At 30.6% G+C, this 16,178-nt stretch overlaps 1 protein-coding gene across 1 annotated transcript in view; it reads right to left on the reverse strand.

Moving 5' to 3' along the window:
* sif (guanine nucleotide exchange factor still life) overlaps positions 1–13,256 on the reverse strand; it is a 193,370-nt gene extending 180,114 nt beyond the window's left edge. The window contains exon 1 of the mRNA XM_088230333.1: positions 13,108–13,256. Coding sequence (XP_088086459.1) covers positions 13,108–13,238 — 131 coding nt within the window. The 5' untranslated portion in view covers positions 13,239–13,256. The remainder of the gene's footprint in view (positions 1–13,107) is intronic.
* Positions 13,257–16,178: the final 2,922 nt, after the last annotated feature.

Consider the following 16,178-nt stretch of genomic DNA (forward strand, 5'->3'; position numbering starts at 1 on the left):
AATTTATCTCTGAATGCCCCTTGTCTATTAACTTGTAGTTTATAATGATGAATTTTATTTGTACTCGTAGTTTCCTTAAATACAGTTCATATTTTTCTATTATTCACTATTATCATCAACACATATCTAGTTGGAGCATAGGGTGTCTACAAAGAGCCTCCATGCATCTCTATCGGCTTCCAGTTCCTTCCACGTCAGGTTCGCATCCTGTAGTTCTGACATAAACTGCCAACAAACAGTCAACGTAGAAACTTTGCTAGTCTATATGTAAACCTAATCTTTATTATGTCATTCAATCATCATTGATTGTATGTTTTTTTAAAATATTAAAAACTACTAATATTTATAACTTTTGCGCAGTGAGACAAAATTTGTTGAAAATCCTTTAATTATTATGGTTGCGACATCAGATCCATGCACCAGATTGCTTATGTTTTGGTTCCACGTAGCGATATATAATTTAATTTATTTAAAAAAATCCATTATTGTTTAAAATTACATTCTACTCTTTATCAGTGACATTTCCTCCTGATGAACACCTTTTTTTCGTACTTTGCTTATACCGAAAGCTCCACTTTCAAAGAATGCTTATACAAATGTGTTAGTTGAAAGAATACTTGAATCCATGTTTCACGAGACACACATTTTCACAGAATATTCCAGAAGAGGGAAGCTGAGTGTTGTCACGTTCCACAATTTATACTCATAAAAAGCGTGAGCTACAAAGAGAAACAGAAGTGTACACTTCGGATTCTTACATAAAAACATTATAAAAAATAATACGGTTAATTCAATTTACAAACAATATTTAGTCATTGAAACCTTAATTGTAATCTGATCATTGAAACTTATTTGCAACAATGAGAAAATTCAATTATTAAAAAAAAGTTTATAAATAGACTACTTTACTTCGCGCGGGCGTCACTGGTTCTCTTCAGTTTTTTGTACTGATTGGTGGGTCAGCTTCTCGGAAACCAGAAAACTATCACAACACTCTGTCATTGGATGATTAAGAAGAACTCGTGACGTCAGTTGTCGTTAATTTAAAAAAATATATTTTAAAGATACTTGGCGAAGAATGCTCTAATTTTTACAGCGTGAAAGAAAAAAAAAATTATATCCGGTTTTTCGTAGCCGTAGCATTGAATTTCTTAACTGACCTGAATCTGAAGCGTAAGATTGATCATCGTACCTTCATGTAACAAAAACGATCAAGATACACTGCGATTGGTGTATCAAAGCACCATTAGGTGCGTAAAGGGAATGATGATGATGATTTTATGATTGTCGAGATGTACTTTTTTAAAATCTTATGATAAGTTCTGTTGATTTTCATCAATGTTCAATATTAAATTAATTCAACGACATTGAATTTCGAAATGTTTGTAGACATATGCTGAATTTTACCTCCTAGGATTTTTTTTTAGATTTAAAGATATTCCAGCAGATATAGAGAATACTTTTTCTGAGAAAAGAATATTAAGTCTAGCCATTTACAGAGCTCATGACAGGACTCATGACATATTGTGAAGCATTCCCACTTCTGCCAATCTTTTAAAAATCGTAAATTATCCACATTTTGGGCATCCATATTTTCTCAATTCTTCGATCTGTTGATTTTTGTTGTGGTTTTTGGTTTCCCTTTTGATAATGTATATTTTTAATAAAAGAATGAAAAAAATCAGTTCTAACTACATTACATTCTTATAAAATCTGTGATTATTTTTTTTTACTATGTCAATGCCAAAAAATAATATTTTGAGGTTTATTTCCTCAAATCCAAGCATTCGTGGGCTTTCTTAAATAAATCCATTGAAATCAAGTTTGATGTTCACATAAGGTGTTTCTAAGCGTCCAACCATGAACAAGCAAATCATTAATATTCTGGTTCTGGGGCATTCTATGTTCAATGAGAAAATGGAATAAATGTTTAATTTCTATTTATCACCTCTAATTTAATAAAAATATAAAGCTAAATGTCTTAATTTTATAAATCTGTGCAAAAATATTTTTCAAAATAATAAAAAATGCCTTAAGAAAATATTTTTATTGGAGACCACAAAGCCCTGTCCTACCAGTCACAATTAGTTAGTTTTTTTTTGTTTTTTTCTACGGCTGTTATTTTATTATTCAGTGTTTTATATTAGATGCATAACAACCTAAAAAACCTCTCGTTAATATCGAGTATTTTGGCTTAAATTCGTTTTTAAATGTACAAAAATAGAAGAGTGGGATTCTCCAGTGTCCCAGAATGTCACGGGTGACCCTACATGGAACTGTGGAGAGGGCGCAAAGCCGTGAAGGGTGGAGACGCATCGTGCATGGCTGGGAAAGTACCAACGATCACAACCCCTAGAACTGAGGAACGAAAGTAAAGAAAAATATGTTTGTAAACACATAAATAATATTTCGTATTCAAAGAATTATTACAAAATTTTTAGATTTCAAAAATGTTATTTTTGTTTATCCTTAAAAATTATTTAGTGTTCATTTTCAATAAACAATGGCTCTCATACCGATTGTCAATAAACAAAATTCATTAAAAACGTGTTACTATAAAACAGTATTAATTTGTTGATTCTATGATAAATATTTCATTAGTAAGTATATTTTAAGCTTGGCTTACGTACAATTTAAAAGGAAAACAAGAATTCGCTCAAAAACAAACAAACCAGTCAGCTGACAAAACAAAAAAAACAACATTTTCTTTGTAATGCCGCTAAGTAATATGAAAATAAAAAAATAAATCGTCGTTTTTTTAATTCGGAAGGTAGGTACGTAAGAAAATAAATATTGAACTTCGTGTGAATGTGAATATACACCTGAGATGCAGGAGTTAAGTAAGTAGGAACTTTAAGCATTCATATTTTATGTAAATATATTTGCATTATTTTATAATAATCTTACTAAATTCACATCAGGAAAAAAGTTATTTTTACAGTTTTGAATTCTGTTTATTTTGCCATGGTTAAAAATTATTACTGTACAATTCTTAAAAATACGTTATAGTTAAAAATATATAAAATTCAATTAAAGATGAAGCACACCTTGTTTGTTTTTAATTTGAAATCACATCACAAAGGTGTAAGGGCGCTATGTTTTCAGTATTGCAGGACAGAAACGTCAATGGAATGCTTCCTTCCCTACCAGGCGTTGTGAATGTCCATGAATCTAAAATTACCCGAGGGAAATCTTAGAACGATGTTCATCCATCGCACATAATATGGCTCCTCCCCAAACTATGACTAGAGTTGTAATAACTTGAGAAGTATTATCTTTATCACAGGTGTGTTATTCGCGAACTTTCCCGGCGCTAATATTTATATTCTTCCATTTCTTTGTACACTTAATGCTTCATACTAATAACGTTTTATATGATAAATATAATATACTCAGTGGTTATTAAAAAAAAAGGAATACACCGTTCTTTGTGGCGTAATATTCAGCGCGTTTTCCTACCATTCAAGAGGTCTCGAGTTCGATTCCCGACATGCGTGACATAAAATAAAATAAAAAAGCGTTTATTATTAGAATATTTTATAGTCCCTCGACTGGCACCTGAAGCGCAAGACGGATATCTTACTATCATGTAAAAAAGTACGCTGGTGAATGGTTTACCAATGTATTGTCCTATGCATCGTAAGGTGGAAAAGGGGAATGAAGAAGTACCTAAATTCAATTTCAATGAGTAATACCATTTCATGTCGATATTTTCAGAAAAGTTTAAATTTAAGATTCAATTAAGCGTTTTACCTATATTTTGTAATGTGTGTACTAACAAACCTGCTTAACTGCTAAACCAATTTGTAAAAATAAAATTGAAACAGCCCAGGTGATAAAATCGATATGCATGTGCCCAGGTCGGGTCACAGTAACCGCTGAAGTATTTGACGATTGTTGACAAGATCAAATGTGACATTAAATGAAATAAAACACATAAGTCATTTCTTTCTGCAAATACATATTTTTTTTGAACAATGTTTGACTATGTCCAAATGCTTGCAGACTGGCTGGATTTCCTCCCTAGGGAGTTGTTCATATTTAAATTTATTTCAACAGAGAGGGAAAATTTTTGAGAAGGGGAGCTTAGACTTCCATATCCCCTTCTCAAAAATTTTCCCTCTCTGTTGAAATAAATTTACATATTTTTTTAAATTATGACATATTTTCCGTTTGAAATGTCACTTCAAAAAATAAAAATCTCATAAAAATACTAATCAAGCGGACAGCCTTTACGGGCAATATTTTAATTTGTGCGCGCGTAGGAATTATTTGACAGCTGTTGGGATACTAAAGTTATGATGTTTCGAAAGTAAAAAATAACTAAAGGGAGGTGACACTCCTCTAAAATACTAAAATGCTTTACATATACAAAATTTGCAACCATCATGCGGTCACGATAGTTTATAAAATATACCTTGATTAGAATGACAGCAGTCAAACAAAATTAATTAATGATGGGAAATTACTGATCACAGATCAAATCAATTTTATCAGTTATTTCATGCAATCATGAAACTCTATATCCGAAAATTGATATAAAAAGGCAAAAACAAGCCTATTATAGTGTGTTTAACACAATTATTCACCAAAGAATAAGACATTTATACTTTTTTCATGAACACCATCGAATGAATTATTTTTTTATTCGATCAATTTACATTGATCAATTTGTCCCATCTCTAACGTTTTGGCAAAATGATGTAACCTTGTAAGAACGTGATTAATAATTAGGTTTATTTAAGCTTTTTTGGTTTTAAAGCTTATTTTATATATTATTGTTGATTTATGTGTCAAGCATTGTATGAAAAAAATAAATTAACACGCCAGATACGAATGATTTTTCGTGTCCTTTGACGTTACACCAAAGTTATGTCGTCGCTTTTTCTGACAAATGTCATTCTAATCAAGCTTTATTTTAAGGACTATAGGTACACCGGACCTGGGCACTTAAGTGTGATGCTTTTTTTCAAAGAAATAAAATTAATTTATGACTGAAAAGTATGTATTGCTTTTTAATTAATAAAATAATGTTTTTTTAAATACTTGAAATAATAGATGTGAATCCTTTTTTGGTTTGAATGAACTTCATAATTTCTACTCAGTTCAAGGAAGGACTAAAACTAGTAGACGGTTGGTTGTTCTTTCTAAACTAATTTAAATTCGAATACCTGGTAGGTGCACTAGAATTAAGGAATTATTTTTTTGCAACAATTCACGAACCAACTTCCAAATGCACTCTCCTATACCCAGGATACATAGGTATGGAAATGAATTAGAACAAATATTAGATATTTTTAATTCAAATTCAGTTTTCAAATTCATTCAGACTAATCATCAAGCCATTTTGAAACACCCCGATTACGAAAACATCACCCCCTCAGCCCCGGACACAAAATGGCTACGGTAACCAACCTGGCACATCCCTACTGGAAAAATATAGACAAATACTTTCCAACAAATCTACCCTCCGCATAAGAAACTACAATGTTCGCACCTTGCGGACTCCTGCGGCGCCATTCTGAACCGCTCTCGCGGCTGTAGAAAAACCTTTTTGTATGTAAATACGCAAGGTAAAGTGTTTTATACGGTCCTATAAGTCTTTCGTGCCACGCGTGTTCTATAAGATAACAATTCGGACATTTTAGATTTGAGTGAAGTGCGCTGGAAAGGGGCGGATAAAAGGTTCACGTATCTATACTCTGGCCAGGACCAATACCATTGTCAAGGAGTGGCTATATTAATATTGGAGAAGGTATCTCGCTGCCTTGTAAAGTGGAAACGGCTGATATGCGCTATTTTCAAGACGCCCAATAGCTCCATCACTATCTTTTAGTGCTATGTTCCTACAGAGAATGCAGACGCCTCTGCCAAATACCACTTTGATGATTTGATTCACTCTGCATTTTCTACGTTACCGAGTTTTCTATCGTTTTTATTATTGAACAAATTGTTTCTTATGAGAGCTAGGGCCACCCAAAAACCTTTAAAAGCACCCAGTGTTACCTGCCGTCCTAAGAACGGCATAGGCATATTATTTAACATAGGCAAACAAATATTTATGATAAAAAAATTGGCAAACCTAATAGTACTTGACACCCAAAAAATAGTTATGTTACTTTTCCTTAAAAAAAAACTAAATCAGAAACGAAACCTCAATCTAGTAAATTTCAGTCCGACGTGCAGTTATATTTTTCGCACAGTATCGGGGAGGCATCTGCGAGAGTGACAGAAAAACTATATTCATCTATTTATCAAACTGCTATTCCACCGCATATCTTTTTAAGCCCTGTGTTGAGTTGACATACAGTACAATAAAATCAAAGCATATTAAATTACAGAATATTATGTATTTATTTTTAAATAAGAGTTTTTTTAAATAAGAGTTTTTTTATGAAATCGGAAAATAAATATTGGAATAAATAAGAATTTTAAAATTATTTATAACAAAAGTCCATACATTATATGTTAAACATGTTTTTAAATGATATCTTAGTATATGTTTAAAAAAAAAGAAATATTACAATTTTAAGATTTGGAACTGAAAAGAAAAACATTATCTTACAGTTGTCTCATGCAATCGTCTCTTCCCTAAGATAAACTACAATTATATAAATTCTTTCTATTTAGTGAAATTTATATGTTCATAGGAGGATATCGAACACTTTTAGGGCGGCAAAAAAAAATATCTGTGTATAAATATATATTTGACATGTTTTCAGATACATTTAATAACTTGTATATTTATTCACGGTATTCACATTCAACAGTTTTCAGACTTTAGTCCCAATTCCATGGGCCCAAAGTCTTACGATGAGTTGAGACGAATAATGAACTAAAAGAACATTTTTTTGTACAACAAATATTATCCAAAATCAGAATAATAATAATGATAATAAAACATGTCACTTTAATATGAAAATAACAATGACAAAAAATTTATTTACATGAAAAAAGTGAAAAAACTAAAATATTTTAATATTACGAGTTATCACGGAGTTTTCTACATAATATATTCCTCCCGGTAAGGAAAATCCAGTCTTTAACCGCTTTCTAGAAATAGATGTTGTCTTTAAGAGCTTAATATGCTTTTCCAATGTTCGACCAAAAGTGTGTCAATGCTTTTTTTGGGTAGAGTTTTCTCACATCCAGTACCTTCATGCATAAGAAAAACTTTACTGTTCTGATGGATATGTTAGAGACCGCCAAAATACGATTCTTATTAATAAATTTATGAAGTATGTTATTATTTAAAACAAATACAATTGAAATGTGTTTTCAAAATTATTTATTTGCTCAATAGTATTGCTCTGTTGCCGTATTGCATTTCACGTTAGGATACAGCTATTCTTGATTGTGAATTGGTGCAGAGAAGCTGAAAATGTTTCCGCTTTACAAATAATACAGAGTAGGTAAAGCACATCCCAAAGAAGAACGCTGGAGCATAGTTTTTCACTGAATAAAGGATATTCACGCCCGGTGATAAAAGAAAAAGCTTTTGAATTAGAAATGTAAAACATTTAATAAAAATACACCTAACCTACGAGTACCATATAATTTTACCAATTGAAAAATATTTGTTTTTGCTGTCAAAGATTTGTATTTCAACAACAGATGGATTGGTGTTACAGAAACATGATAAATTACGGGACTGAATAACGAATATTTGTGAATAAAGAAATTACCTCAAATCAAAAAGAAAAAGTTTGAATGCTACGTAATTCTTTATTTCGAATATAATTAATTTTAGTGAATGTAAAGCGTGATGATTGATTAACTCATCACGTAAAATAAATTACTAATAATACAGTTTTACAACTCAAAAGTATCAGATAATAAAATAAAGATGTATTTTTTATATTAAAATCATTTTTCACTGTAGTGTGTGACATTTTACACTTACTTACGGGCGGCCACAGTGGTGAAATGGCTAATACCCTTGACTTTTGCACGGAAGGTTCTGGGTTGGATTGAATATTTACGAAAGAAAAAAAAAAAAAAACCACAAAATCTTAACCTTTTAGAGATCGACAATATTAAAGTCTAAATTGTGTGTTTTCATAATGTTTTGAAGTAAAATTATATTACATATTTTTTGTGAATACGTTTGTTCGTTTTAATCGTGTTTCTAATATCGGATATCTGGGCGACCCTTATTTGGAATACTGTCTAAAATTAGGAACACTGTTTGTAAAACGGAATTCTAGAAGAAATAATTTTGTTTGTGTTTTCAGGTTATATCCAGGTTCCGGACTCCATATAAAAATGAACTGAAAGTCTTTGCAAAAGAAAAACGATATTTTGAAAAAAGGCACAGAATCACAGACAAGGAGTAAATCTATTGTAAAGCCTGTCATCGTTGGTACTGTTTTAAGTGTTCGGGAGCCAAATATAGATTTCGGATATTGTAAGTAAAATGAAAAAAATCAGAATTTTTGAAAATATATTTTTTTATTTTTTGTTTAGAAAATTGATATAAAAAAGAATTTTGTAATATTTCTGAATTCTATGACATTTTATGTTACATAACTATATTCTCCAAGATTTCAACGTGTAGTACCTTAATACACAATTTGATTATAATTAATAAGATTTTTTTACCATAAGCACCAGCTACCGTAAGTACCGAATATGGAATACCATATACGGCACATCTTATTTACTTTTACGCATTTCATAAATATTAAAAAATAACTGCTGATGTTCAAAATGTATTTCGAAAATGATATTTCCGTTTTATGTTCATTTTTTCATTGTTTTATTTGAATAAATATTATTGTCCCAAAGTATCCAAGTTTCGGTAATAAAATCACACCTTTCGAATATTTTGGATTATTGCCGCACCTATGTATGTGCATATCTATGGGCCGGGGACCGTTGTGCATTGCTGAGTTTGCAGTACGATACCGTGACTTGGTGCAACGCCAACGCCAATGATGTATGCAAACCATAAATGTGCCGTGTGAGGAATAGCACGTCAATATTTACCGACCTCTGGATTAAATATTTTACATTTCACTTGTCCCAGTAACGAAGTACGCCTTTGCAGGCTCGAGATTATCATAACTTAATATTCTCAAATGAGTCATCTCCCCTCTCCGGACCAATCACCATGATATTTTTCCAAGCATACATGTTGCACAATCTCAATTTGATATACCCGACTAAAATAAAAGAGCACCCTGATAATTTTCATAATTTCACTTTAATATTATGATTAACTCGATATGCTCATATATGTGCATTAAAGTGGGCCGATGATGTATGAGGGTTTTGATTTTTTTAGATATCAGAGTGAAAGGGGTAAAATAGTTGTATTTTGATTCACATTGAACGTAAGAATTATTTTTAAAAAATTCCATGCTACTTTTGGCCCGTAACCGATGTTTGAAGTTTACAACTGTTTGAATATTTTGGTAATTATCAATATTGATAATTTTTTTTTGTCAGTAAAGATAAACTTAATCAGTTTACAAATTTGATTACGTTTTAAAACTACCGAAATGCAAAAATTTTACACTCCGCGAAACTGATTCCGTTAAACGCCTGGCTAATATGGACGAAAACAATTGATCATTAAAACAATGCTACCCATTTATTACAATACAAAATTTAACTCACGCCCTTAGACGCTTATTAAATAAGGTTTAACGCATTGGACTAATTTTCTTACTTAAATACAAAGTGACTGCCGGTTTAACGCAAAAAAAATCTTTTTCGAAAACTCTGAGCTCTGGTTGAGGGCCAAAAATAGTATCGAATATTTTTTTAAAATCTTTTTTGCATTCCAAGTAATCCTAAAGGCAACTTTTAGACCCCTTTCATTTCAAAATTCGGAAAAAAAAATATCGGCCTACCTGAATGTACATGTATTAGTATCTATAATAATCCTTTCACATTAATCTTCGATATTCATATGTAGCTGATGTATATTGTTTTTGAATAAACCAGTTTTTGACGTAACAAAAGTGCATACATTCTCAATAATATATTATGAGTAAGCGAATAAATTAATTACGAGCACGCATAATATGTTAACAACCAAATGAAAGCTAGCGTTTGAAAACAGTACATCATTAGGTATGTAATGTCAAAAAATATTCCAATACAACTTTGTTTAGATAATTCACATTTGCTCAGACATAAATTTGTTATCAAACCAAAAAACAATTTCAAACTCTTACGTTTTTAATAATGATTTCATACTTTTCATCCAAATAATCTGAAACAAGTTTTAAGAGTGATACTTATAAAACTCATCAAAGCCGTAGAAGTTGCCAATTTGGAAATCGAAATAACAATCAATTCGCAAATATAACGAGCAAAATATGAAATTCCAGCCATGTACCTACTTCGAAACCCCAAAACCACTTTTCCCAAATTCGAAGGTTTACTCAAAACTTCTGTTGGTATTCAATTAGTTATTCACGCAAAATATTTATAAGGCACAACATTTTACTTATTAAATTATATTCTTATAAACAATTTTTCAGATCTTGTAAATTGCTAATCCATTTATCAACTTTTAACTAAATTGTGTTTTTTGTTTCCTCTAGGATTATTTCTGTTACACTCAAGTCATGAGGGTGTTTGTAACTTTAATTTTTCTAACTGCTGCAGTTGGCATAAATATTATCCTGAAAACATTGAATCGTTCATTCGAATTACTTTTCTAAAGCCTGATCAATTGTTTTTTCTTATATGTACTTTTAAAAAAAATTAAATTAAAACTTTTTTTTTTTGTTTTTTTTACAATATACATAAGAGGTAAAACAAAGTACAAAAAAAAAAATGGATAGTTACATAGCAATTTAATACATATTAATAGTGACAATAGCAAACAAAAAATCCCACAAAGGCATAGCCTGTTCGTGGGTATACAAGAAAATGTTAATTAATTTTTGCTCCTATAATAAATAGCTAAAATATTTTTGTGTTATACAAGAAAGAAAAAAATATATATTCTGTAAAAGATTAAATATTTATTTTTATTTTTATAGTAATTAAAAAAGGAAATAAAAAAATAAAGAAAACATAAAAAATTTCATTTTTATTAAAGGGCAACAAAATATATCATAGAAAAAAAGAGTTCATCTCTTTAGTTTGAATCCAGGATAGTGCGTGTTTTTTAAAAGAAGGAAAATTTTGAATTTTTGGAATCAATGAAATATCATCAGTAAAAAAAGAATTGAAATTTTTGGGCCTATAAAATATGCATGTCTCTGTGCGAGCCTCGTTTTACAATATGGTATTTCTAACACACGATTCATTCTTTGACTTGATTTATTTGAATAACTTGTAAATAAATTTTGGTTCTTTAATATATATTTCAGAATGTAAGTGTGAGTTATCGAGTCACAATTTGTTGCACCTACATTTACATGTTGTAAAATCAATTTAATATGACACTTAGAAAAGAAATCCTATGATATAAATCCAGCATCAGATATTTCAGGGTTATTGGCAAGCTTTCAAGCTTCTCCGTGAGAACTTGGGTGAATAACTATTTCTTCATTTTTAATTTAATTCACTCCTATTAGTTTAAAACCAATTTCAAAAGAATTTAAATCGCTTTTAACTTTTTCTTGTCGACTATGATGTATAAGATGTGGATTTATCTTCCAAAAAAACAAACACATCAGGCCTCGCTGGGAGTGCTGGCGTTTTTTTGGTTGTTATCGGAGGCATCGCACATGTTTTGTTTAATTGTAAGTTCGTTGATACGATAGAACTCCAGGTTGGTTCAGATAACTTATTTAATTTCAGCGCTTCAATAGAGCCTTCCAGTTTGCCCATCGCAAGTGCCATCTGATTTGTTACAGTCAAAGCTCCAATCAAATCGGTCTGTATTCGAACTCATTGATTCTTTGTAGCTCGACAAGATGGCTCAGTGAGTACAGCCAGTGTATTATGAATTTTAAAGTATATACTGTTGATATAATCAACGGTTTTCATAAGAGATTCAGCAACTGACATTTGAATGGTTGAAATTTGATTTTATATTAATTTTATAAGAGATAATGCAATTGCGCCTGAATTAGGCAATATACATAGCACTTGTCAACAAAGATGGCTGCAATATGCAAAATTATATCACATATCGCATGAGAATCTTTTTAGCTTATATAAATGTCATCAGACTTTTTATCGATAATTAAACTTAATAATTTCATAAACGGATTATGTTTATTTACTTGCTCATAGCATATTTGAAACACAATCACTTTTTCAATATAAAAACTGTAATAAAGTATACTTGTGTTTTTATATTTATTTATTTTAGTTTTGATTGGTATTAAAGAAGGATTTGATAAGATAATACTCACATTGGAACTGTGATTGAATGATTTATGAACATTGAATGATTTATGTTAAAAAGTGGCACATTGGAAAACACAGTGGTTATAACAATTTATAATAACTGTTCACAAAAACTGTGGGTCTATTTGATACTCCGATAATAAAAAAAACACCACGTAACAGGTGCGAAAAGCGACTTTTTTAACTGAGTCTATTTCGACCTACTTCGCCACCCGCGTTATTTCTTCAACCATCGGGCTTTACAACTTACAGATTGTTTTCCAAATTATAAGAAGTATGTCGATTTTAACATCTTTTTGATGTTTCTTAACAATCATTCACGTGAGTTCGATATTTGAATTTTATAACATTTAGTTATGTTGACAAGCACAAAATAATAAATTAATATTTATATTTGACAGAAACTATTCTTTAACCAGGTATGCTACGAGGTGATTATAAATACGGGCGCCGGCATGCGGCAACGCGGATGGCAGAGCTCACGCGATTAAAATGTGTGTTATAATGAATAGGATAGGAATAAACTATTTATGAAAAAAAACAGTAAAATTAATAAAAACCGTAGTGATGGTAATACGATATAATACGTCAAAATAAATTATTATTATGTTTTTGTTTAACTTTGTTGGTTTACATTGACAAATAAAAAAAAAACACTCTTCCTCATTGGCAACTTAGGTAGAAAATGGCTGTGAGTAGCAGCCCCTCTTACGCGAGCCACCTTTTTTGTGTCTGATGAGAGCTTTAGGAACAGAGTACTGTAAAATGAAGTAATTAGCGACTTACCCGGCCTTCCTCACGGCGCCAGTACAGTTGAAGGAGGCGGCCGCGGTGCCAGTCTGCTTGCCCTTGTACGGAGAGTTCATCACGCTCTCTGCTCCATCGTCATCGTCTGACACAGCCGTGGTCAGGGACATGCGATCATCATCGGATATCTGCGAAACAACATTTTCATTAACTTCCTTTTCAGTGTAGTCATTTTCAGAGAAGTTCTTGGAAATATTCACTACTATGTTTTGATATTAAAAAGGAAAAAGAAACACCTCGTAGTGAAATATTATATATATTGTAATCAACGTCCGTAATTTAATAAATAAAAGAAAACCTCGCATTTGAGATATAGGAAAAAAAAGGTTATTTAGGTATATGTTAGATACATGAGGTATTTATTGAGGTAAAGAGGTTCGCAGCTCTCCCGATTAAAAAAAAAATATATATATTTTATTTATTTTTATTTTCACACACTTTTTTTGGTTCATAATATTTAAACTGTTTATAGAAATATTTTGCTATTAATTTTCTACTAAATATTAAAATAAAAATGGCTTCTAAGATATATCAAAGAGTCCGAGTATTGGATAAAGCGCCGTCACCATTGCCAAAGCAACCATTTTCAGCAAACCTTGATGTCTGCAATGCTACAAGTATTAATAAACTCACATCTAGGACAAGATTGGGTATTTTTGCAATCGCAAGCTTTGTGGTTAAAACCGTTACACTTGAAGCATTAAAGTATGGATAAATGTTGATATACGGGGCATTTATCCCAACTTATATTTAAGTTTTATTTTTGCATAATCTTACTATAGATATTTCCGTTAACTTCCAAAATAACCATGAAATTGATTTGGTTCTTTGTTTTTCTTCTTTATTTAATGTACTTTACTGTCTTTTAATATCGTCTATTAAAAAAATTTGTAACGTTATTTTCTTTTCAATATTAGTCTGTCAAAACAAATCTTTTTTTGTGAAACCTCTACTTCATATTTGTCTTCAAAATTTTCGGTTTACTTCTTCCTGTAAAATAACACGTTCTTTGGGTCCATTGCATGAAATAATTATAGATTCGCTTTTTAAATTTCTTCAATCTCACTTGGATCTATTTTTTTTATGTCATCCGATGTAAATACATTTGATTGTTCTTTATTTTTGGGTTTAATAATAACTATCGTATAGTTTTATTTACTTTATTTAAGTTAGAACATATCTTTGTTTCTGGTTTTACTTTGAAACCCTTCATAGTTTCGTTTATTTCGGAAATGTATTTAGTTATCTGGGCTGAAAGAGGTCTTAAAATTTTTAACCTGAAAAATTATGTGATATAAATTATCAGTTTCGGAATTAATCATTTCCTTTTGTAAGACTGATACTTTACTTTTTCCATCCAACGTAATTGTTTTATTATTTTATACAGGTGTACGGGGCTCTGATAAAGTATTTCGGAAAATAAACACAGAATCATTCATACTTTCTTCTTTCACATTGTTCTCGTTTCCCGTGCTCATTGTGTACACTTTCCGGTCTTGGTTACTTGGTCCGATGTACCCACAGAATGAGATCTTAATGTCCTGAATATTTGTTTGTTTTGTTCTGGTAATCTCGGTGTGATCAAACACTTTTCCAACGGAATACTAGTAAAAGTATTACTCTGCTATTTACATTTATAATATTTTATACTTCTATAAAATCCTAGATCAGTATTAAGTATTTACGATACAAATATTTTACACAACTGAATCCATACTCGATTGATAAAAGTATAAAAGTACAAATAACTAATAATTATCATTAATTTAAAGTCAACTGAAGATATTATAAAATGCCCTCTTTTGATATTTTTCTGTGTTTCAACTGTCACTTTTAATAAATGTAGGTTCACCACGTTACACACACCACTAAAATATATTGCCGATTTAGGCGGATTGGTAACAATAATAACCGCGCACAAGTTTACACTATCTTTTATTTAAAATTAATTTTTTGTCATTTTTACTTGGATATTAACTAAACATTTACATTTGAATTATGTGAAAATTATTAAGTTTATTAAATATTAATATGTTTCTTTTTTGGGTGATACCGTGAGTGTTGGATTTGTTCCGACGTTTCGGCTATCATTGCAGGAGCCATCTTTAGGGTAAACTGTGTGTTTTCGTGTGAAACGTCAGAACAAATCCAAACCACACGGTATCACCCAAAAAAAAAACGTATTGATAACAGTGACCGTGAAAACCTTTGCACCTATTTACTTAATATTCAACAAATGTGTCTTTTTCACAGCGACTGAACTCCATAACCATAAAAATGTAGGTATCTAGGTACTTTTTAATGGTTGAATTCTAAAACTTGAATTAATTAATTGCACAAACTCAGATTTTTTTTTGCAAATGCCTAACTCCTTTCTTTTAACCAACATGGGTGCACTTTATGTAGGAATATATTTATATTTTTTAATGTATTCAATGTAAGTTGATATTATTTGAGCATAACCGAAAATCCAGTATAAAGAAATTAATGAAATGTGTAGACGTTATAAGGAATTTAAGAAAAGCATCTTATTGGGATCCATAAAAAACAAATGTTAGTAAACATTCAAATACAAACTTTTATATGTACGAAAAAATAACATCCTACCAATTATTTTTTTAGTACACGCATTCCCGTCGAATGCAACCCGATAATTATGCTCCTCACTTTTTTCTACTAAATAAATTGAAGATTTCCAATGAAAATACCCAAAATTAAAAAAAAAAACACACGTAAATCGGTTCAGTAGTTATTTAGTCTATCGAAGATACACACACAAACATTGACTTTTATATACATATATTTGATAAGCAACTTTATATTGTTAAAGCCCTCTGGGCGTTTTATGTATATATATTTTTTTAAAGTGATATCTGAGTTGTAGAGCATTTTTAATAAGGATGTGTGAAAGTATCTAACTTGTTGTTAAATAGTTTACATTACGTGTATTATTTTATTTTAGGAATTCTTTTTTTACATTAATTTCTTAACACTCATTGCTCAAAAAATGTTTCATTCAAAATTCCATAAACGAGTCATTTTTTGAGCAT

Source organism: Micrasema longulum, unplaced genomic scaffold (genome assembly GCF_059751315.1).
Source record: "Micrasema longulum isolate JH-2025_06_02 unplaced genomic scaffold, ASM5975131v1 h1tg000747l, whole genome shotgun sequence".
Taxonomy (NCBI): domain Eukaryota; kingdom Metazoa; phylum Arthropoda; class Insecta; order Trichoptera; family Brachycentridae; genus Micrasema; species Micrasema longulum.